This window comes from Empidonax traillii, unplaced genomic scaffold (genome assembly GCF_003031625.1).
Source record: "Empidonax traillii isolate 1590-97213 ecotype Southwest subspecies unplaced genomic scaffold, ASM303162v1 scaffold1389:size274315, whole genome shotgun sequence".
NCBI classification, from domain to species: domain Eukaryota; kingdom Metazoa; phylum Chordata; class Aves; order Passeriformes; family Tyrannidae; genus Empidonax; species Empidonax traillii.
The window spans coordinates 203,174-224,470 of record NW_020956582.1 but is presented as its reverse complement, the minus strand read 5'-3'; the positions used below and the strand labels follow the sequence as shown (position 1 = coordinate 224,470).

Sequence of the window (21,297 nt, the reverse complement as noted above, 5' to 3'; positions counted from 1 at the left end):
AGAGACATTTCCTGAGCCTCCACCTGCTCTCTCCATTCCAGGTGTGTGGGTTGGTGCTGGTTTGTCATTGTCACTGCACTGCAGATGGGGCTCCCAGGTGTCTCACTGGTGGGGAAGGGGACAAGGACTGTGGACAAGGGTATTGCTGGGAGCAGGGCATGAGCTGGGGAGGTTCAGACCCCAGACCTCCCCAAACCTGCAAAGCCTTGAGGAGTCACCCCATCGTGGGGTCTGGTGGGGTTTTGCATGTCACAGAGGAAGGATCCCCCTCCCAGGTCCCTCCCTGTGAAACCACATTGATGTTGGGAGGATAAAAGTATTTTTGGGTACCCATCCAGCCGGGCACAGAGCTGCCACAGTGCAGGTAACAACTGGGAAGGAAGAAGTCATTTCAGTCGGTGCGTTTTGAGGTCTCAAGTCACCCTTTCAAACAGGCTGTGGGACCATCTTCGACAGCACATCATTCTTCCATCCAAAATCCATCCTTTTATTTCTCTTTAAGCAGCCAGTTCCATTTTCAGCACACGCCATCTTCCCTCACACCATAAAATCAATGCCTGCCATCGGCAAAACATCCCCTTGCTCATCCTAAGCTCGACCACGCCAGTAACTTCAGCCATTCCCACGTTCCTGGGAAAAGGGCGGTGAGGAGCTTGGCGTGCGGTGACACAACGCCGGCTCCCCACGGGCTAAATCCCAGTGACTTGCCCACAGAAACCCAACCTCTGAGGACATGTCACCTTCCCACCCATATCCATATCCATCACCACGTGCTCCCAAAGGTCCGTGGAGTTCAGTGAGGTGTCGGCAGCCCCGCTGGGACGGGGGATGGCGCCAGTGCAGCCCCTGCCGTCGCCGACGCTGTCGCTCGTGGTCGCGCCGTGCCGCGAGCTCAGCGGAGCTCTCCTGTCCTTTCCAGATGTCCCGGCCTGGCTGAAGAGCCTCCGGCTGCACAAGTACGCCGCCCTCTTCTCCCAGATGACGTACGAGGAGATGATGGCCCTCACCGAGTGCCAGCTCGAGGCACAGGTACGTCCCTCACCTCCGGGCGGGGGGGAGGGGGGTCAGACTCTTCCCGTTTCCTTTGGGTGTCTTCTTCCCGTGGAAGGCGTTCAGCCCCCGCAGGAAATCGGGAAGCAAACAGGAAAAAGGGAAGTTTGGGGTTAGGGGAATGAAAAAAAAAAAGTGGAAGTCCCTTCACTGTTTTTTTTTCCCCACTTGGGATCAAGGATTGCGATCTGCAGCAGCCGACTGCTCTGAAGTCAGTAGGGCAGATTGCCTTTGAAAATGTCGTAGAGTCATAGAATAACAGGATGGTTTGGGTTGGAGGTGACCTTAGAGATCCTCTAGTCCCAGCCCTCCTTGCTGTCGGGTTCACCTCTGTGTTATTCTTGGGATCCAGGCAGCACCTTCGCTCTCCCTGTGGGAGCTGTACCGGGGAGGGACAGACTAGCTGGAAATCTCCGTCTCCAGCAAGTCTCCTGAGTGATTTTCCATGTCCCCCACCAATCCCTGCACTCAGAAATCTGATTAATTTCTAGCAGCCCTTTTCCTTCAGGGGAGGAAGGGTTTGGGTGGACCCTGAGGAATGTTGGTGCCGAGTGTTGTGCTGTCTTTTACAGAACGTTACCAAAGGCGCAAGACACAAAATAGTCATCAGTATCCAAAAGCTAAAAGAAAGACAAAACCTGCTCAAATCTCTAGAAAGGGTAAGTAATCACAACCATTTTTGTGTTTTTAAGAAGCCAGAAGTTAATTCTGGGGTGAAGCACGCTTCGGTTTCACGAGTTGTGGGGATCTTTTGCAGGGAAATCTGATGTTGGCTTGGCCACGATATGAATAATGTCTCAAACACTCCTGTACCAGATGCAGGTTTTATTTCATAGGATCACAGAATGGTTTGGGTTGGAAAGGACCTTAAAGACCATCTCATTCCAGCACCCTGCCGTGGGCAGTGATACCTTCCACTAGACCAGGTTCCTCCAAGCTGTGTTTTGCAGAGTGGGTCCTAATCCATCTCTGGCACTCATGGAGCTGGAAGGTTTCACCCTGTAGCCCTGGCCAGCTCCAGGATGTTCAGAAAGACCTGAGCTTTCCTGTGATGACACATGGGCAACCTGTCCCCAGATAAAACACCAGACACCCACGTTGGTGCCCGAACAAACAACATCTTGAATTTCCAAAGAGAACAAATAGAAACTCCTTTGTCGCTTCCACGGAAGATTAAACCCTGCAGAGAGGGCTGCAGGGAAGCAGCAGCACCACAGCCTTGCTGGGAGCAGCTCACCCAACCTCTCCCTATTTATTATCGCCGTATTATATTATATTTAATTGCACCATCTTCAAACAGCAACTCGCAGAGCCTCCCACTAGGGGCTTTTAAATACTTCTGTGGTGTGTTGCTATTTATTGGTGTTTTCCTTAGCTCACTGCTTCACTATTTATTTATAATAAGGGCTTGTACTCAGAGTATGGCAGGAGCTAATAAAGCCATATTTACCCTCCTTATTAATAATGACTATTAAATCCAAGAGCCAGCCCTCTGGCTGCAGCCCTGTGTTTTCCAGGCGATTGCACAGCCTCTTTCCCCGGCTCCTCCGCCGGGATGTTGAAATATGGGATTGATTTGAGCCACAGCCCAGCCCAGCTGACACGGCAGCCACGCACGCCATGAAATCCGGGAGGACTGGGCCCTCCTGGTGTGGGTTTGGGCTGTGGGGCTCTGACCTTGTCCCACTTTGCTGGGGCTCAGAGCTGCCTGGGAGCTGCTTTCCCCAGTTTTCCAGGCTTCCCATCCAGTTTTTTTGCTGAACAGGAGCATGTGTGGGGCTTGATGTTTTTTGGGCAGTGTCTCGCTGCTAAACGTTGCTGCTTTCTTGGAAAGAGCTGCTCCACCCCTCTCTGCCGGTTAGCAGAGCAGGAATTTTTCCCAAAAAAAAAAAAAACAGTGCCCAGCAGACTGACATCATATGTGGAACTGAGACATCCAAGAGCAAGCTGGAATTAGGATGAACAACCATTTTGGGGCTTCCACGCCAAAATCCCGTGTGCCCACTTAGTGTCCCTTCCCTCAGGACATCCAGAGCTCGCTCCAAGAGCTGCCTCTTTCCAAACAGTGTCCCATGAGCCAGACTGTGCAGGAGCCAGCAACGAGCTGTTCCAGGCTCCATTAAAAACGAAATGCAATTATTTCCCATCAATGGGACGAGGATCTGACAGCAGAAAGGGAGTTCTTGGTCCACACCAAGAGCAAGGCTGGGGTGCACCCAAATTCTCTCCCTCCTGGGTGGACCTGCCCCGGGATCTCCAGGCTGAATGTTTTTCCTGTGGGGAATATCAGTTCACCTGCAGCCTCCTGGTGTCCCCATCTGTGTCTGACCACAATCCACCTGCTCCCCTTGAAACCCTCCTGGTCCTTTCTGCCTCCACTCCCCCAGCCCGTCCCAGCGTGGTCAGGGATGTCCCTATTTCCCTGGCTCCTGCATCCCAGCGTGATCCTGGGCTCTGAGGTGATCCCAGAGCGTGAGGATGGTATGACAAGCAGTTTTGGGGCAGAGCAGTTAATGGGGAGCCAGGCTTGAAGGCAGTGCTGGAAACTGGAGACAAACCCATGTTAATAAATGAAGGTCCAGTGAAATAGAGCTGAAATGATGTTATTGTGGGACTGAAGGAAGGGAAGGGAAAGGAGGAAGATAATTGTCTGTCTGGGCATTAAAATCTCCCAGGCTCAGTTGCTCTCCTGGAGTTGCCATCTTCCTGGTGGAAATCTGGAAACGCTGAAATAGGACTGTCTGTTGCTGGGTTTGGATCCAAGAAATTGGGAAGGCATGTTTGTCTCTGGGGATTCAGGTCTGAACACATCCATGGATAATCAGACACAGTCCCTGCAGCAGCTCCACACTCTCCTGGTCCAAGGGAAGGGCTTGGGGAATTAAATGTGGCTGTTAACTGTGGAATGCAGCAGGATCCTGGAGGGATTCTCAGGGGGGGTCACAGTCAGGGTCTGGTTCGTAGCTGTTGTCCCGTTGTCCCTGCAGAGACAAACCCTCTTCTCTCGAACCCAACAGGACATCCTGGAAGGCGGCAACCTGCGTGTCCCGCTGCAGGAACTGCACCAAATGATCCTCACCCCCATCAAAGCCTACTCCTGCCAGAACTCGAGCACGGAGGAGCATCCCCGGGACGCGGACTCGCACCACCCCTCCCCCCTGATGGGCTCCGAGGGCCAGGGCTCCGACTGCAAGGACTCTGCCGCGGGCGGGATGCAGCAGCACCACCTGCCGGGATGCGAGGGCGAGTCGGGAGGGGCCCCTTTGCCCGAGGGTGACCTGCCCGGACAGTTCACCCGAGTGATGGGGAAAGGTGAGCGAGCGGCTGCCGCGCGTGGCCGGGGCCACTTGTCGCTTGTCACTGGGGGGAGGTGGGTGTTTTCAGCAGCATCCCTTGGACTTGCTCTGTTTGTGGGGAGGTAGCAATGGGCTGGACGTGAACCATCTTGAGTGCCAGGCAGTGGGTCCAAGGCCCTTTTTAAGCCCCAGTCTAGATTCAGGACCTCTGGAATATCCCGGCGCCGTTCCACATCCGGTGCAGGGTGCACGGCTTTGCATCAGGAATAACACACTGAGAGGTGACAGAAGCAATGTGAGATTGGAGACTGATCTCCTGTGCCTTATACAGGGCTCTTGGAGCAAATCTGTGTGAGCTTGGACGTGCCCTGACCCCTCTTAGTGGCACTTTAGTGTCAGTGCTGACTGAGGGAAGGAAGATCTCCCTGGGGAAGAGGGAAGGGGAGTGTCATCTGCAGAAGACCCCGATCAGAAAGAAACTCTGGGATGCCATGAAGAAATATGAGCCTTGTCCCTATTTCCAACCTTTTTTTTTTAAAAAAAAAAAAAAAAAGCTGAGGTGTTTTCTATGTAGAAACCTGGTGCAGAGTTTGTCCCCAGCTGATTCCCTGCAGGCACAGCCAAACACAGGGCTCTTGGCCCTGTTTTATTCCCGTGACAAGCCCTGCCAGGACGAGGTCTCTTCCTGCACTGCAGGGCATCCCTGCCCAGGGGTTATGACAGGAGAAACTCATTCCTCTGGGAGCTCATTCCCACTTGCTTTTATGGCACTGGTTCCAAGAGAGGTTAAAATCCTCCAGGAGAGGTGGGAATCCGTGTGCAGCAGGGGCAGACTTTAGCCATAGGAGCAGGAGCTCTCTTGCCTAGGAATAGGGAATAATCCTGTGCCCCTGAGTTGCTCAGGTCTAATTTTGGGGACTCCAGTGGTGTTACTCTGGATTTACACCTTCATAACAGAGAACAAAATCTGGCCCTAAATATAGGACGGCACGGCAGGAATTGGGGAAGGGCGTTTTTTTTCTCGCTGATGAGAAAACCTGCCCGTGGTTCCGAGGGAAACGGGATGTTCAGGGCTTTTGTTGGATCCCACCCTGGATCCCACCTGGGTGTCCCCATCCTCACTTCCCTTCTCTTCTCTCTCTCTTTTTTCCAGTCTGCACACAACTTTTAGTTTCCCGACCCGACGAAGAGAACATAAGTTCCTATTTACAGCTCATAGACAAATGTCTAATCCACGAGGTGAGTCGGGAGGGATCATCTCAAACTGTTGTTCCCATCACTTAGGAACTGTTTCCAAAGTGTCTGTTTACGTAAACCCCTCGGTTTCTAACACAAATATTTTTGGGGGGTATTAATAGTAATTCTGACTGAACGGGGCTGGAGCGGGCGGTAGCATGGAAATGTTGTTTCCCACTTCCCCCCACGCTCACTTAATTCCCAAGACCTGGAGCTGGGAAATTCATCTGGCTTGTGACAGTCCCGTTGGCCGCTGGATGAAAGGAAGAATCCCGGGATGAGCGTGCGGGCGGTTTCCATCAGACGGATCCCTTGGCGTTGCCTCCTCCCATTTCGCAACGCGTGGCCTTGGGATTTGGCAGCGGGGATTTTTTTACATCTGCTCCTGCTCCTGGCAGATCCACCTCGGGATGGCCCAGGCTGTGCCCTGGGGCTCTGGCAGTGCTCCTGCCCCGTGCCAGGGAGGGGTGGCCGGGTGTCCCTGGTGTCCTGCGGCGTTTCCCACCCACGCTGGCCGTGCCTGGAAGAACAGGCTGCTTCCATCACCTGCCCATATGGCAGGGATCGGGAGGAGATCACACGCTGGGGGGGGAGCAGAGGTGGTGGGGGCAGGAGAACAAAGCCAGGAGGACGTGGAGCTTTTCCCAGAGCGCCTGCACTTTTCCCACCAATGCCAGCCCATGTCCCAGGACCACCTTCTGCTTTGGCTGTGGCATAATCAGCACCAGGAGAGAGCCTGGTTCAGAGCAATCAAGTCAGGCACTAATTAGCCTCCAGATTGTCCTCCAGAGACCTCTGCTCCTCTCTGCTGGCAGCACGGAGACCTTGGGGGTCTAAAGTTAGCAGTGGTGGCACGTGGGTGTCCCTGTCACCCACACCTCCTGCCTGGATCCTTGGGATCAGGTCTATCCCCTGCCGGGGTGACCTTTGCAGGGAGCCCGGGTGGGTGACAGGGCTCACCCCGGGTCACCTCCCACACAGACTGGTGGCAGGATCAGAGCCAAGCTCTGCCCAGCCCTGAGAAGGAGGATGGGATGCAGGATGCCACAGGGCAGATCAGCTTTCCAAATCCCAGCTTTTCTCCCACCCTGGCAGCGTTTCTAGAGCTCTGTCCAGGTGACAAATCTCACCACCCGTCGGGTCCCACCGTCAAGCCCCTGCTCTGCCAAAAGGGGTTGGCAGCCCCGAGGCAGAGCCAGGCTGTCACTCTGGGACACAGGGAATGCTGCTGGAGCATTTTCTCCACCTGAGATGAGTAAATCCTTGAGAGAGACCAGGATTTCCCTCTGGACTTGCTGATGGCTGGTTCCAGCTGCTCTTCTTTACCCACACACCCACACATACGTCCCTGCTCCCTTTGTCCAGAAAAATATTCATTCAGTTCCTATTTTTCTCTCTCTTTTTTCGGGGGGCAGGCGTTTACAGAGATCCAGAAGAAGCGGCTGCTGTCATGGAAACAGCAGGTGCAGAAACTCTTTCGGTCTTTCCCTCGGAAATCCCTCCTGGAGCTGTCGGGCTATCGGCAGCAGAGGAGGTAAGTGGGATTTTGGGAGGGGAAGGACGGATGCAGTGGCCAGAGCAAGAGCATTCCCAGTGGGACCAGTGTCTCCCAGAAGGAAAGGATGGATCCTGATGGATTCAGAGCCGTATTTCGGGAGGGAGGAGAGCAGGAAAAGCTTCAGCAGTAAGTCCCCAGGCGCTGGCTGGAAAGGGAACAGGGTTTTACTTGCACGTGGGGCCAGTGCCTTCCCCACTGATCCCACCAGGTTTCCCTGGCTCCAAATCCTGCTCTTCCCAGCTGTGCAGCCTATCCCCAACACTGGGCTCTGTGTCTTCTGCCCTTTGCTGATGGCATCATCAGTGAAGTTTCCCAAAAAGCTGTCAAGTGGCAAAAAAAAAAAAAAAAGGGTTGTGTTGGGGACACTGTGTTTGCTCACCTCCAAGGGGGTGCTGGATTTCAGGTCGTCCTGGGAAGTGTTGGGGTGTGGCAGGAAGAGAGATTTTCAGATCAGTTTTAGCAGCAACATCAGCCCTTTGCTTCCTTCTGCAAAATGTGGTGTATTGCACTCTGGTGCAAGTGCTTTATTCTCCAGACAGAAAGGGTTTTGGAGATAACTGGGAGCAGTGGGACAGCTGGGATGAGGAATTCAGAAGGAAGGAGTGGTGCCCAGTGCCATGAAACCAAGTGTCTTGGAATGGATTAAGACAAGTGATTTCAGTGCTGATGGCAGGATCAGAAGTGGAATAGATGAGAGCAAAGGTGTTTGATGGCACCATCACTGCCTGTGTTTCCAGGGATTACCTGATTATTTTTTGTGTCATTCCACGGGTTTTAAATGTGAAGGGCATGTGTAGAGGGATGCTGGTGTGTGCAGCCCCTTCCCTCCTGGAATTAAAGATGGCTTGGTGTTCTGAGATGGGTGTTTCAGGACGTTTGGCCTTTGTGCTCTTAGGTCTGGGTGGTTTTGCTGTGGCCACAAGGAGCTGGATGAAGGGATTACAGTGTGGAAGTGGGAGTGGGTGCAGAGCCAGTCCCACCTGTGCAGGAAAGCACCTTTCACTCAGCCCTCCCTGGTAAATCTTGCACTTGTTAGGTCGTTCTAACCAAATTTTACAGAACTTGAGAAGTCTCAGAGAGGACCAGGTTTGTAAAAACGAACCTCCTGGAAGGGGAGAAGGTCCAACCCTTCAATCATTCCCAGTAAAAAGAAAACCCAACAGCATAAGCTGAGATTTTGTTAGCCTGTAGAGAACCCACACACAAGAGATCTCAAAGAAACCAGGTGCCTGGGGCACTACTTGAGTTATTTTACCTTATGTTTAAGAACAGGCCCATTTTGCAGGAGCGAAATCAACTTTAAAAGAGAACAGAGGTGAATCTGAGACCTGCTGAAGGGCGGGAGGGTGCCTGGCACGCGGGAGGAGGAAAGGATGCTGCCCACCCTGCCTTCCTCCTTCCCGCTGCCCCTGCAGGACGGAAGGACCTTCCTCAGTGGGGTGGGAGGGTCGACACCCTTGTCCCCTCGCAGAGGGGGCTCGCAGGGGTCAGTGCCTCACCCCCAGCGCTTTCTCTCTCTCCGCAGCCGAGGCTTTGGCCAGTCGAACTCCCTCCCGACAGCCGGATCCGCGGGGGCGGGGCTGGGCCGGAGGAACCCCCGGCAGTTCCAGATCCCCTCCCGCAACCTCCCCACGGCCCGGCTGGGGCTGCTGGGCCCCACGGGGCTGCTGGGCACCCCCCAGCGCAGCCCCGCCGCCAGCCCCGCCATCCTCAAGCAAGGCAGACAGGTTGGTCGGCGTTCGTGGCAGCTCCAGCCCTTCCGTCCCTTTGCCACAAGTGTCCTTTGATTTTCCTCCTCTAACTTGTCTGGATCTCTTTTCCTCCTCTCCCCCCCCTTTCTCCCCCCCCTCACCTTTTCAAGCAACCGAGAGCAGTTTGCAGGTGGTTTGGGCTGTGCTCCCCTCCACACAGTGGGATGTGGAAGAGGGACCAGCAAGGGGTGGATGGGGGAGAGCCGAGTCCCTAAAGGACCTTACAAAAATAGGGAGAGAGACTTTTGACAAGGGCAGATAGTGAAGGACATGGGGGAAGGGTTTTAAATTGACACAGGGGAGATTTAGAGGAGATATTAGGAAGGAATTCTTGATTGTGAGAGTGGGGAGGCTCTGGCACAGGTTGCCCAGAGAAGTTCTGGCTGCCCCATCCCTGGAAGTGTCCAAGGCCAGGTTGGATGGGCTTGGAGCAGCCTGGGCTAGTGGAAGGTGTCCCTGCCCACGGCAGGGAATTTGTAACTAGATGGTCCTTCCAATGCCTTCCAATCCTCTCTATGCTTCTATGAGCCCAAGGGGGTTGGTTATAAACCCGTGCCACAAAGGGCTTCACTGGACATCCCGCCCTTTGTTTGCTCCCCACAGAACCTCTGGTTTGCCAACCCTGGGGGCAGTAACAGCATGCCCAGCCGTAGCCACAGCTCGGTGCAGAGGACGCGCTCGCTGCCGGTCCACACCTCCCCGCAGACCATGCTGATGTTCCAGCAGCCAGGTAGGCACCAGGTTTGCTTTTTCACTTAACCCACAGCCCACTGGGACAAGGGGGAGGTGCGAAAGGAGCTGTGCTGGTGAGCCTCAGTGCGGGCACATGGCCTGTGTTCCCACCGGGATATCTTTGAATTCCTGAATTAACTGAACCACAGACATTACTGGAGGGATTTTTGACCCTGTACGTACCATTGGCTCTCCATATGATCGTGGTGCTGGTGCTTTACCCACCGTGCTTCCGAAGGGCTCGTGTCAGGCGGAATGCCAGTCGCTCATCCGTCACTTTTTCCTCATGGATGGACACGGAGCCCCAGCGTGGAGGGGCTGCCTTTGTGCACTCAGGGGAAATTCTTTCCACGCTGCGTGTGAAGGGAAGCGGTGCTGTGTCAGTGCTTCCCTCCCAAACGCTGCCAAAACGCTCCTGTACACAGGAGCATCCTCTGAGCCGGGGAGGATCCCGCTGACCTTGGACCCCGAGCCTGGAGCATCCTGCCCCTGAGGAAGCCTGTTTGTGTATCCCCTCACCAGCCTTTGAGCGGGCCTTTTCCTACCAACACACCCCAACAATCTGCCCCACGGGACGGGTGGTTTTCCATGTCCCCAGTAGACCCGCCCTCATCCACAGGCTGCGTTTGGGCAGCATATGTTCCAGGCAGCGGGAGCAGCGGCTGCTCCCGGGTATGGATTAAACACCCCCACAAGGGCGCTTTTCTCAGGCCTTGGAGGAGAATAAATGGGCTTCTCCTGCTTGTCAGCCTGCGGTGGGTGAGGGCGTAGGAGGATCAGGGAGCCAAACACGCGGATGAATCGCGAGGAAAATGAGCAATAATTCAGTGCTGGGCTCACAAACCCCTCTTTGCCGGGCTGTGCGAGGACCTCAACCCTCCTGGATCTCACTCCATGTCTCTCTGAGCCAGTGGAAAGCGGGACGTGCTGTCCTGCAGTAGCACAAGCTGTGTCTGCAGGTTTTGCTGCAGGGTGGGGAAAGTTTGCTGCTGTTTAGTTTAGGATTGCAGCAGGCCAGAGTTCATGTGTATCCCCCTCCTTTTTTGTGGGAGCCAAGCCTGGGAGCCAGGCTGGCCATGGAGAAGCCAGACAGCCGGTCTGTGCTGCCATCCCGTGTCCGAGCACTAACCCTGCCTGGCTGGATGGACAGCATCCAGCCCTGAGAGGTCCCCAGGGCTGCCCCTCCCTGGGTGGGGGTCCCACTCTCCCCACATCTCCAACCAGCACCTGAACCCCTGCTTTCCATCCCCTTCCTCTGCAGTGCCATTGGGGCTCCCCATATTTATCCCTTGGGATACCAGGGGAGCGGTGACCGTTTTTGTGAGCGTCTCTTGCTGGAGGGGATTGCCCCAGGAATGGAATGGAAGTGCTGCCGGAGCCCAGTCGGACCCTGGGTGATCTTTTTGGGTGATTTGCCCACCCGTGCAGAGCAGGGCAGGCAAGTCCCTGACCGAGGCCCCCTTTCTCCCTGCAGAGTTCCAGGTGCCGGTGACTGAACCTGACATCAACAACAGGCTGGAGTCCCTGTGCCTGAGCATGACGGAGCACGCACTCAGTGGTGAGCATTCCCTCCTCCTCGGGCTCTTCCAGCACGTCCGCGCTGCCTCCGCTGAGCCCCCCAGCCCCTGCCCCTGCCCCGCGCCCCCCAAAAGCTGGGACAGGCTGTGGCTGTGAGGGGGCTGGATGCAGGGATGCTCCCAGGGACGCTCCCGAGGGCGTTCAGGCAGGGATGTTGGCTCCCCTCGGCGAGGTGCCGGGGCAGGGGGTGAAGCCAAACGCAGGGATTGCACCAGCACTAGTGGAGTCTGTGCTAATTAGCCACTCGTCAGCTTGCTAATGGTAATTAGTGTTAGCTCGCTACTCTTGTTAGCTCTCGATGAAGCCCCTGCCACAGGATGGGTCACAGGCTTTGGAGTGTTTTCCCTTCTGCCACCCGATCCCTCGTTTGGCTGGGGGGTGCGGGGGAAACCCTGCCGGGCGCTGGTGTGTGCCAGCGGATAACGGGCACAGGGAGGGAGGACCAGGGGCAAAAACAAGCAGGAAAGATGGAAAAGGCGGCAGCAGCAGCAGCAGCGTGATGGAGAGCCCGGTGCAGCACAAAGCACCGACACCAGAAGCTCCCGGTGCCCCTCACCGACGAGGGATGACCCTGGAGATGGGATGAGCACGGCTGTCAGCATCGCCCAGGCCTGGGAAAACCCGGATAACCAGCGCAGACCTTGCTCCTGGCAATCCTGGACTGCACCGGGATGGATGGCTGGGGACAGGAGTCCTTGGAGAGGATGAGAGCCACTCAGAGCCCTGGGAAAGGACGAGTGCCACCAGGAGTCCTCAGGGAGGACAAGTGCCACCGGGCTCCCTGCGGATGCCACAGCCCTTCCCGGGGAGAGGGACACGAGAACAAGGACTGTGAGAGGCAGCAGGGCCCTGGCAGCATCCCTGGCTGGGAAAACAAGGACACTTCTGTCACCCGAAGCGTTTCCCCGGCGCGTTCCCAGGCGAGGCTTAGCTGTCTTGTTCCTCTGCAGGGTACTGTTCCTCCCGAGTTATTTTTTTCCAGGTCGCATTCCCCGAGCCTCTCCAAAACCGGTCGTGCTATAAATAGCTCTTAAAAAAAAAAAAATAAACCTTTCGGGGGAGAAAAAAAAAAAAAAAAAAAAAAAAGGCGTAACAAACCTGTTTGTTCTCAGTCTCGAGGAGGAGGGAGGCGACCCTGGCGGAACAGGACAGGGAGTGCTCTGTTCCAGAGCCACCCTGGGAGCTGCTCCACAGGGATGGGGGTTTTTGGGATGGGGGACCGGGGTGGTGGTTGGGGCTGAAGGGTTGGAAATGCTTTTGGGTGCTGATTTCTGGCCCCAAAGGGACGGGGAGAGGGGGCAGCTGGTAACCAGGGTCGGTTGTGAGGCTTTGGGGTGGGTTGTGGATCCTGCTCTCCTGGGATTGGGCTGTGGCTGGATGCGTTCCTGCTGCCACGGGATGCTGGGAACAAGGGCTCTGGAGAGACAGAAACAACTCCCAGAGCTTTGTGTCTATCCATGATCCTCGTGGAGGAAAATTTTGCATCCTCTGTGGTGCGAGTTTTGCAGGGCTGGGGGAGCTGAGGGGCAAAGCAGCCCCTGGGATTGGCTCTATCCCCATACCCCCACTCTTGGCCAGGGGGGCAGGAACTTGTCCTGCTGTAGGAGGGTCCCAGACTCTCATCCACCTTGTGGATAGTCTAGGAAACCACCCAGAATAGCCCAGAAACCACCTCTGCTCCTGGAAAAGGGGTTGTGGCAGGCCTGGAATGGTGTTGGGACAGTGACTCGGGGAGGGGCTGCTGCAGGGTGGGGACAGTTGGTGGCACGGAGGGACCAGCAAAGTGATGACACCCCAAAACCCTCCCACACCCCTCGGGGAGATTTGGGGAGGGCGGTGACCCCATGACGCCACCTCGCCTGTGGGGTGGTGGGTCAGGGGTGCTCTGGAGTGCTCCATCCCCCAAATCCCCCGCTCGGGGAGGTGCCAGTGCTCACTGGGGCTGTTTCCTAACTCTCCCTTCCTTGCAGATGGTGTCGACAGGACCTCCACGATCTAGAAGGCGTCGCGACGGGGGCGCTGGCCGGGAGAACAACTGCTGCGGGTCCAGCGGCGAGGTCGGGGCTTGCAGGGAGCCTCAGCGATAGCTTGCATCCTTTCTCCTCTCTCCCTCTCTTTCTCCCTCTCTCTCTCTCTCCTGTTTTAATTTTGTGAATGTGTAGATTGTCCTTGTGAACATATCATTAGACTTGGAATTTGTGTTGTCATTTATTACATCCATGCTGGGGGCGGGGTGGAGGGGGGAGAGGTGGCGGAAGCTCAGCGGCGATGACGGAGCAGCACGGGGAGGTCGGGGTGGGGGGGAAGGGACGTGAGTGCTGACAGCGGAGGGAGCACCGTGGGCAAACCCTGTTCCTGCCTGGATGAGGACACCAAGGAGTGCAGAGCATCACATGGGGGCGTGTGTGACCCAAAAGCCCTTTTGGGGAGGATTTGCCCCAGGGCTGGCGGTCCCACATCTGGAGTCCCGCTGTGTTCACAGGCTGGCCCAGCGAGCCCAGATTTGAAGAGAAATAGCAAAATAACCCCAGAATTTTCCTTTCAGTTTAGCCAGGAGACCCACAGTTTGGAGGCAGCGTTGTGCTCAGGGCAGCGGAGGGTCGGCAGGTGCCCATCCCTGTGTCCCGGCGTGGATCGGGATGCGGGATGGAGTGGGGGCATCTTGTCCAGCAGAGGGTCCCAGGGGATGTCAGTGAAGTTGGGGGACACTGGAAGAGTTTCTGTGTGTCTTGCCTTGCCTGTGCAGGTACCAGGAAGCTGCTGCATCCTGGCTTCACACATCTGGCCTAGCCTGCTAAAATCCATCCTTGACGGGCTTTTCCAGCCTTGGGGCGGCCAACAAGGGATGAAGGAGCCGCCCAGATAAAACTCAAGCACCAAAGGGCACCAAAATGCAGCTTCACGGCCGCATTTTCTTGTCATTAACCACGTGCCAGGCAGGAGATGGGGATGGCAGTGGCTGGGCTGCTCCTCACCTGCTGCTGCTTTTTATAACGAGCTAAATTTGGTGTTAAAGAGGTGAACCTGGCCTGGTGCTGCTCATGCCTGGAGTGCTGCTCCCGCCTGTCCTAATGCTGCTCCACATCCCCTGATGGGATGATAATAAAGGTAAAATTCTTTAATGAATAGAGGTGATGGGTGGCAGCAATATTCCAAATTGGCACTGATGGGCAGGTTCATGTGCCGGGATCGGCGGGAGCCAGGCTGGGGGCGAGCTGGATCTTTGGCAGGGCTGGGAGATGTGTGAATCCTTTTATGCTATGCAGCGTTTTTAAGTTGTTTCCTTAAAAAAAACAAAAAACCAAACTCAAGTGCCAAATGTTGTTTTTATGTTTGCTGTTCCTTGGTGTCCTGCTTCCCAGCGGGCAGGAGATTGAGGGGGGGTGGGAGGGGGTGATGTGGAGGGTGGAGAAGGGAAAACCCGAAAGCCAGGGAGGTTGGGAAGAGATGTGAGGAGGTGGAGGCGAAGTGGGGGGTCGGCGCTGGGGACCTGGGTCACCCCCGAGCACCCCCCAGCTTGCAAGGTGTGAAGGGAACCGCCGTAGCGGGAGCCTCCCTCAGGGAGGCTCCAGTGTATTTACAGAGCTGAAATTCTATTTATTCCTTCGCTGACTATGGGCACGGAGGTTTTCTGATTGTTCAGAGAGATTATTTTGGATATATTACATATTAACTTGCTATGGCTGGGAACCATGATAATGTCTGTTATTAACAACCACCAAATAATTCAATTGTTGGTTTTTTTTTTCCTTTTGTTGTTTTAAAAAAAAAGAAAAAAAGAAAAAATGCTTATTTTCCATTGGCAGTGTAGAGGTCAATAACGACTTAGTTGTGTTTGCTGTTCCTTGTTTTGTTTCTCGAGTAAAAACAACAAAAGAAGTGGCTTCAGTTGCGTTCGGGAAGTGCTGCCTGGCTCTGGCTGCCCGTGCTGAGTGCGGGCGGCAGAGCTCCAGGGAGAGAAGCTTAAGGGGAAAAAGAAATAAAAATTATTTATAGAAAGTAAAAAAGCAAAAAAAAAAAAAAAAAAAAAAAAAAAAAAAAAAAAAAAAAAAAAAAAAAAAAAAAAAAAAAAAAAAAAAAAAAAAAAACACTTTAAGAAAAAAAAAAAAAAAAAAGAACCCCAACAGTTGCATGAGTGAGGCTGTGAAGTCAAATATCCAGTAATAAAGCGGCAGTGCCTTTCTTTTTTGTATCCCCCGCCTCCCCCGCTGTCCCCGCTGCAACTGCCCCATCCCATGTCGGAGGTGTCGCCGCCGCGGGGTCCTGGGCGTGGGGCGGGAATGTCCCCCCCCTTCCCCTCAATCCCGCTGCTCTCCCAGAGCCAGCCCCGGGCCCCCCCAGCGCCGCCGGGGACCTTTTTTTTTTCCTGGTGCTGTTCCCCTGAGCCGTCCCCGGCTGCGCGGGGAGCTCAGCACCCAAGTGGCCTTGGGTCCGGCGGATGCTCCCGCGGGGAAACAACCCCTGTCCCTCCCCAGGTGTGTCCCCCCCTCCCCAGGGACAAAGCCCCGAGCTCGGCTGGGCTGGAGCTGGGCTTTTTTTTACCTGCGCTCGCTCAGCTCATTAAAAAAACCTCTTGGAGAGGAGGAGTTGGGGAAGGGGGGGGGGGGGGAGGTCAAGCCCGGCCAGCATCCAGCAAGGAAAACAAACCCAAAACTGTGATTGCCGCCCGCCCGCGCGGAGCTGGGGTTGGGGTCAGCACTTCGGGGAAGCGATTTCTGTTTGTGTCACCTTTCTCCATGTCGGGGCGTGGCTGCGCCCCAGGTTTTGGCTTTCGGAATGTGCCTGATGGAAAAGTGGGTCCCGCAGACGTCTATAATTTGCACACAGCGACGATAACACTAAAGTTGATTTTATACGAGTCATCAGAGTTTGCAAAGTGAGTTTTATTTTTTGTATTCCTTTATCTTTACTTAAAAGGTGAATGTGTATTCCTCTGGGAGGAATAGGAAGAAAAAAAAAAGAAAAAAAAAAAAAGAAAAATACGTTAAAAAAAAAAAACCAGGAATGTTAATAATGTTAAACAGAATACTTCCTCCCTTATTAATATATATAACCCTGATGTATTTATGCCTATTGTAAGCTGACTTTAAAGAGCTTTGACCTCTCTTCTGTTGCATGCCGTTCCCGGGCAGCCTTTCCTTGTCCATGCATGCCTTTTCGTCCTGGTTTTTCTGTACAAAGTTAGTGCACAAAGAACTATTTTTGCCTAGTTAATGTTGCCGAGCAATGCCTATTTTTAAAATTTTAATATTTTTTTCCCTTTTTTTTTTTTTTTTTTTTTTTTTTTGGGTCATATATGGCAATAGCATGTTTGTTACATGTAAAAGCTTCCCGATATAAAGAAATACTAATGTTTGGAGATATGCCGGTCTTTGCAAGTGTACAGTTTTCCAATGTTGTTCCCAGTGAAACGCCCTCGTGATTTCCACTTGCTCCGATGTATTTATTACTCATTTCCTCCCCATGTAACTCGGAACCATGGCTATCTTTCATACCCGCGGTATATTGAAAGTGAAGGGAGATGATTAATACAAGGTTTTGTAACACTGGGGTGTGGCGCCTCCTTATTTATCCTCCCCTTGGCAGACTTTTTAACCAAAAAAAAAAAATGGGATTAAAGACACGTTCAGCCCGTGGGTGAGAGGGAGGAGCCGAGCAGTTCCACGGGGGGTTTAGTGTCTGCATATATAACGGGGCTTCCAAATAAATCCCTGGCATTCCCCACGCTGTCCCTTCGGGATGCCCACGGGAGATGGGGAGATAACAGGGTTTTCCTTAGAAACTGGCAGGGATTGGGGCAGGGATTGAGGAGGCACAGGGAGGAGCCGGCTCGGCCTCAGCGTGTGCGTGGAGACATCTGGGCTGGGATTCGGAGGGTGGGTTCATTCTGGGTTTAAAACCTGCAGGTTTCAGGCCTGTCCCGGGCTGGAGCGGGCTGGGAAGGACACCGGGAGCAGCCACCCGGCCGTGGGAGGTGCTGAGGGCGGGACTGTGGCTTCTGCCCCTACTTTTTCTGTGTTTTCTCAGACTGAGCCTGCACTTCTCCAGGCTGACCAAGCCCAGCCCTGCAGGCTCTTCCCAGCCAGTCCAAGCTCTGAGTCATCACCTTGGCCATTCCTGCCCTTGTGTCCCTTTCCCTCCACAACCTTGAGGGTCTCCAGAGACCTCCTGAGTGTCCTGGGCGCAGCTCACTGGCCCTCCACGGGCATCCAGGGGGGCTCATTTCCCCCACAAGGAGCAGAGCTTGGAAACCTGGGGCTTCCTCAGGTTGTTTGAAGGCTTCATCCACTGCTCCTCCTGGGCAGATCCCCAAATGTTGGTGAGGCCAAGCACTCAAACCCATATCCTAAAGCACCTTCTGTTTAGGAGGCTCCCGAGCACCCCGGGCAGGACCACCCCAGGAGGGAAAGATTCCTCTCAGTGTTTGGTCCCACCTGGATTTCCCTGTCCAGGAGAGCACCCACACCCACAGCCCATCGGCAACATCTCCCTGTGCCTGCCAGGAATTGGCCTCCTGGCACATTAGACGAGCATTACCCAAATCCCAGAGAAACACCATTTCCTTCCAGAAACAGTTGGCCTTTCCAGGTCCGGGTGCCGCCATCTGGGTCTCACAGTGGGGATTTGTTACAGTAATAGAGATGGAAAAGGGAAAGGAAAAGGCAAAAAAAACCTCTGGGATGGAAAACCGGAGCTGGAGAGGCTGAAAAGGCTCCAAGGGAAGTCCATGGCAGCCGTGTGGTTATGGAGAGCCTGTGGGTGCCACCAGCGGGTGAGCTGGAAAGAGGCTTAAAATACAAAAAATCAAGAAAAAAAAAATAATCATTTCTGTGCTGTCAGGAGCTGTTGGATGAATCCATTCCAGATCCTAAAGGCTTTCCCAACCGGTGCACCCAGATTTACACCCCACCTGAGCCCCTTCCAGCCCGGGGTGGGGGGTGGATGGGCTCCCCTTTTCCTGCCCCACTGGGAGCGAAGCCAGAGCTGGTGCCCGCTGTTGCTTCAGCAGCTGCTGGGCTGTGGTGATCCCAGCAGCAGCTGGAAAACCCCAGACTGTCTTGTTAACAAGATCTTTTTTCCGTGTCTACCTGTTCCAAGGGGTGATGGAGAAGCAACTCCAGTCCTGCAGCCAACCAGGTGTGCCCTCCAAAGGGATGCTCCTGTTCCCTTGGCCCTGACCCCTGGCTCCTGGGGTGGGTACAGAGGTCTCCTGTTTAACAGCGAGGGGAATATCCCAGGGAACAACCTTTGAGTGGCAGCAGGCAGGGATTTCCCACTGCAGGAAAGTTTTTAATCAAGACAGAGAGAGGGCTTTAATAATTAATAATTAATTCCCCACGTCTGTTGGCCGCGGCTGCGCGGGAGAGGCTGGATGATCCCGGTGGGCTGATCCCCCCTCCCACCCCAGCCGGTGATCCGTGTCAGATCCGCCCCCAGGAAATACAAATTGCTGCTCCTTGGAGTTCCAGGGAGCTGCTTTTAATTTGGAATCTGCGAATGGCAGCAGGGGGAATGGTTTTAAACTAAAAGAGGAAAGATTTAGATCGGATGTTGGGAAGAACCCTGTGAGGGTGGGGAGGCCCTGGCACAGAGAAGCTGTGGCTGCCCCATCCCTGGAAGTGTCCAAGGCCAGTCTGGACAAGGCTTGGAGCAACCTGGGATAGTGAACTCCCCATGGCAGGGGTTGGAATCAGGTGATCTTTAAGGTCCCTTCCAACCAGAACCATTCTGTGTTTCTATGATTTTCCCTCTTTTCTCCAAGAAAACACCCTACTGACCAAGCCCGGTGAGAGGAGACGTTCCACAGCTCAGCCAGAACTCCCACTTTTCTATAGAAAATAGATTTTTGGCCAATTTTAAGTAATAATAATAATAATAATAATAAAAAAATCCATCTGGGCAGGTAGCCCCTGCTTTTGGACAAACCAGCTCCAACCCCATCCCTGTGGAGAGGCAGCACTGGTGGGTGCAGGGGAGGGGCTGAGTGCCCCTCTCCCACTCCCACACCACTGGTCTGGCATCAGGTGACCCCTGAGCCTCCCTAGAAAGCTTTTCCAGCCCCAGGAAAACTCCTGTTCCTCCGCTGTCGGGGCCAGGCTCAGCAGAGGGAGCCACAGACTGTGTGTCCCCGGGCAGGCGCTGCCGAGGCCGGACCAGCCCCTCTCCACATCCCTGACCCCGGGCATCACCCCCCGGAGCCAGAGCCTCTGCAAACTCCCTGCCAGCCATCCCACCCTCCTCCCACTGCTGCTTCCCTACAAAACCCTTTCCCATCCTCCTCTTTCTCTCCTCCAGCACCAACACCCATTTCCTTCCCAGTTGGTCTCCCCGTGGAGAAGATTCTGGAGCACCCACAGCCCCTGGTTCAGCATTCCCAGCTCACACGTGGGGGTTTGGACGGTGGGGCACCCACCCAGGAATTGCTCCCTTGGTGGCATTCGCACATCCCAGGCCAAAGCAGCACCCCTGTGGTTTGCCCTGGCACTTTTTAAATCATCTTCAGGCCCGGGCAGTTCATCTTAGGGTGGGCTTTTTTTAACCTTTGCTTTCCTGTCGCAATCTCAGTGAGGAGCAAACAGAGGTAACGTGGTATGGCCCACCCTGCCAAAAATGCCCCCTGCAGAGCCCAAACACCATTTAAAAAACACACATAAATTTCTCATGGTTGTATTCCCTGGGTATTTCAGCAAAATTTCTTTGAAAACCATGGTTTATTTTCTGTCCCTCCCCCAGGCCAAGACTTATTAAAAAGAGCTTTAATTTTTTTAAAAAAAAAAAAAAACTCAACTACTAAATCACGAGTGGAACTTTAAAAACAACTGGAAGGCAAAGCTTTTCCTAGAAGTTGTTTCCAGGAGCTGGGCAGGAGGGGCTGAGCCAAGGCTCAAAGGGCAGAGCTGATTGTGCTCTGGACAGGGGGGCAGGAACCAGGAGGCAGGTGACGAGTACTTGAGCTCATTAAGCAACTCGGAGATGCTGGAAGGTTGTGAGGGATGCACGAAGCCTCCAGGATGATCCAAGCCCTTGTCTGCAGCCTCTCAGTCCCTGGAGAGGCAGATTTTTGCCTGGAAAGAGCCAGTTTTGAGGGTCCACAGCCGTGGAAAAGCTGCCTGAACCAAAACCATCACGATGGGCTTGGCAGTGCTGGGATAACAATTTAACTTCATGATCCTAGAGGGCTTTTCCAGCCTTATGGACCAGTCAACTCCACAGCCCGTGGGCAAGAGAGGATGGGAGACACCCAAAAGCAACCACAGTGATAAGAAAAAAATAATTAAAAAGCACAAAGAAGCTGCTCACGTGGGGGATTCTGGAGGAAAATATGTAGATAAGCAACATGTACCACAGGAAGGGAGCAACTGATAGAGCAGGTGGAATCCTGGGAGATGTGATAGGTCAGGGGTGGGAAGATGCCACCTTATTAACAGGCTCTTTGACAGATTTGGTTCTTCTGTTTCATTTTGGTTTTGGTTTGGTTTGGGTTTTTTTTCAGCTGTAAACATTTTCAAGCTGAGTATTTTTTTTCACGCCAATGAGAACAGATTTTTTCCCATGATCACAAAACCAGGGAGGCTCCTTCCCAATCCCACACCTAAAAAAAAAATTTAAAAAAAAATTTAAAAAAAAAGGAGGCAGGGGATAATTTCTTGCAGAAGTGCCTGTTTTCACAAACAGGCAGTTTCCCCCCACAAGCACCAGCTTTAACACACAACCGTGAGAAAGGCAGAAGTAACTCAGCTTCACAACAAAGACAATTCCTGCCAGTGCTCCTGGGGCTTCCCAGGAGGATTATTTCCAAATAGGACAGGCCACTTAGGGGGAAAAAAAATAAAAAAATAAATAAATAAAAAGACAACATGAAGGGCTGGAGGGGCTCTAATGAATTATCCCTTCTCCATTCCTGACTGCCACAGTGAGCACATCCACAGTGCTCCTCAGGAGTCTGGGATCCATACATTTTAGAAGTTTTTTTTCCCCTTAATCTCAGCAATATCTGCATCCTGGGAGGCTGGAGGACAGCAGGAATGTCTTTAGGACAGCCTGCCCACACTGGAGGAGCTGTTGAGCCCCTGCTAGCACAGGCCAAGCTGTGCAA

At 53.9% G+C, this 21,297-nt stretch overlaps 1 protein-coding gene across 1 annotated transcript in view; it reads left to right on the top strand.

Annotated features, from left to right (window-relative positions):
• Positions 1 to 13,396, top strand: part of SAMD4A (sterile alpha motif domain containing 4A) — a 49,244-nt gene extending 35,848 nt beyond the window's left edge. The window contains exons 5-13 of the mRNA XM_027906984.1: positions 920 to 1,029; positions 1,623 to 1,709; positions 4,068 to 4,362; positions 5,500 to 5,585; positions 6,998 to 7,116; positions 8,666 to 8,867; positions 9,495 to 9,621; positions 11,098 to 11,181; positions 13,172 to 13,396. Of these exons, the coding sequence (XP_027762785.1) occupies positions 920 to 1,029; positions 1,623 to 1,709; positions 4,068 to 4,362; positions 5,500 to 5,585; positions 6,998 to 7,116; positions 8,666 to 8,867; positions 9,495 to 9,621; positions 11,098 to 11,181; positions 13,172 to 13,200 (1,139 nt within the window). The 3' untranslated portion in view covers positions 13,201 to 13,396. The remainder of the gene's footprint in view (positions 1 to 919; positions 1,030 to 1,622; positions 1,710 to 4,067; positions 4,363 to 5,499; positions 5,586 to 6,997; positions 7,117 to 8,665; positions 8,868 to 9,494; positions 9,622 to 11,097; positions 11,182 to 13,171) is intronic.
• The last annotated feature ends 7,901 nt before the right edge of the window (positions 13,397 to 21,297 follow it).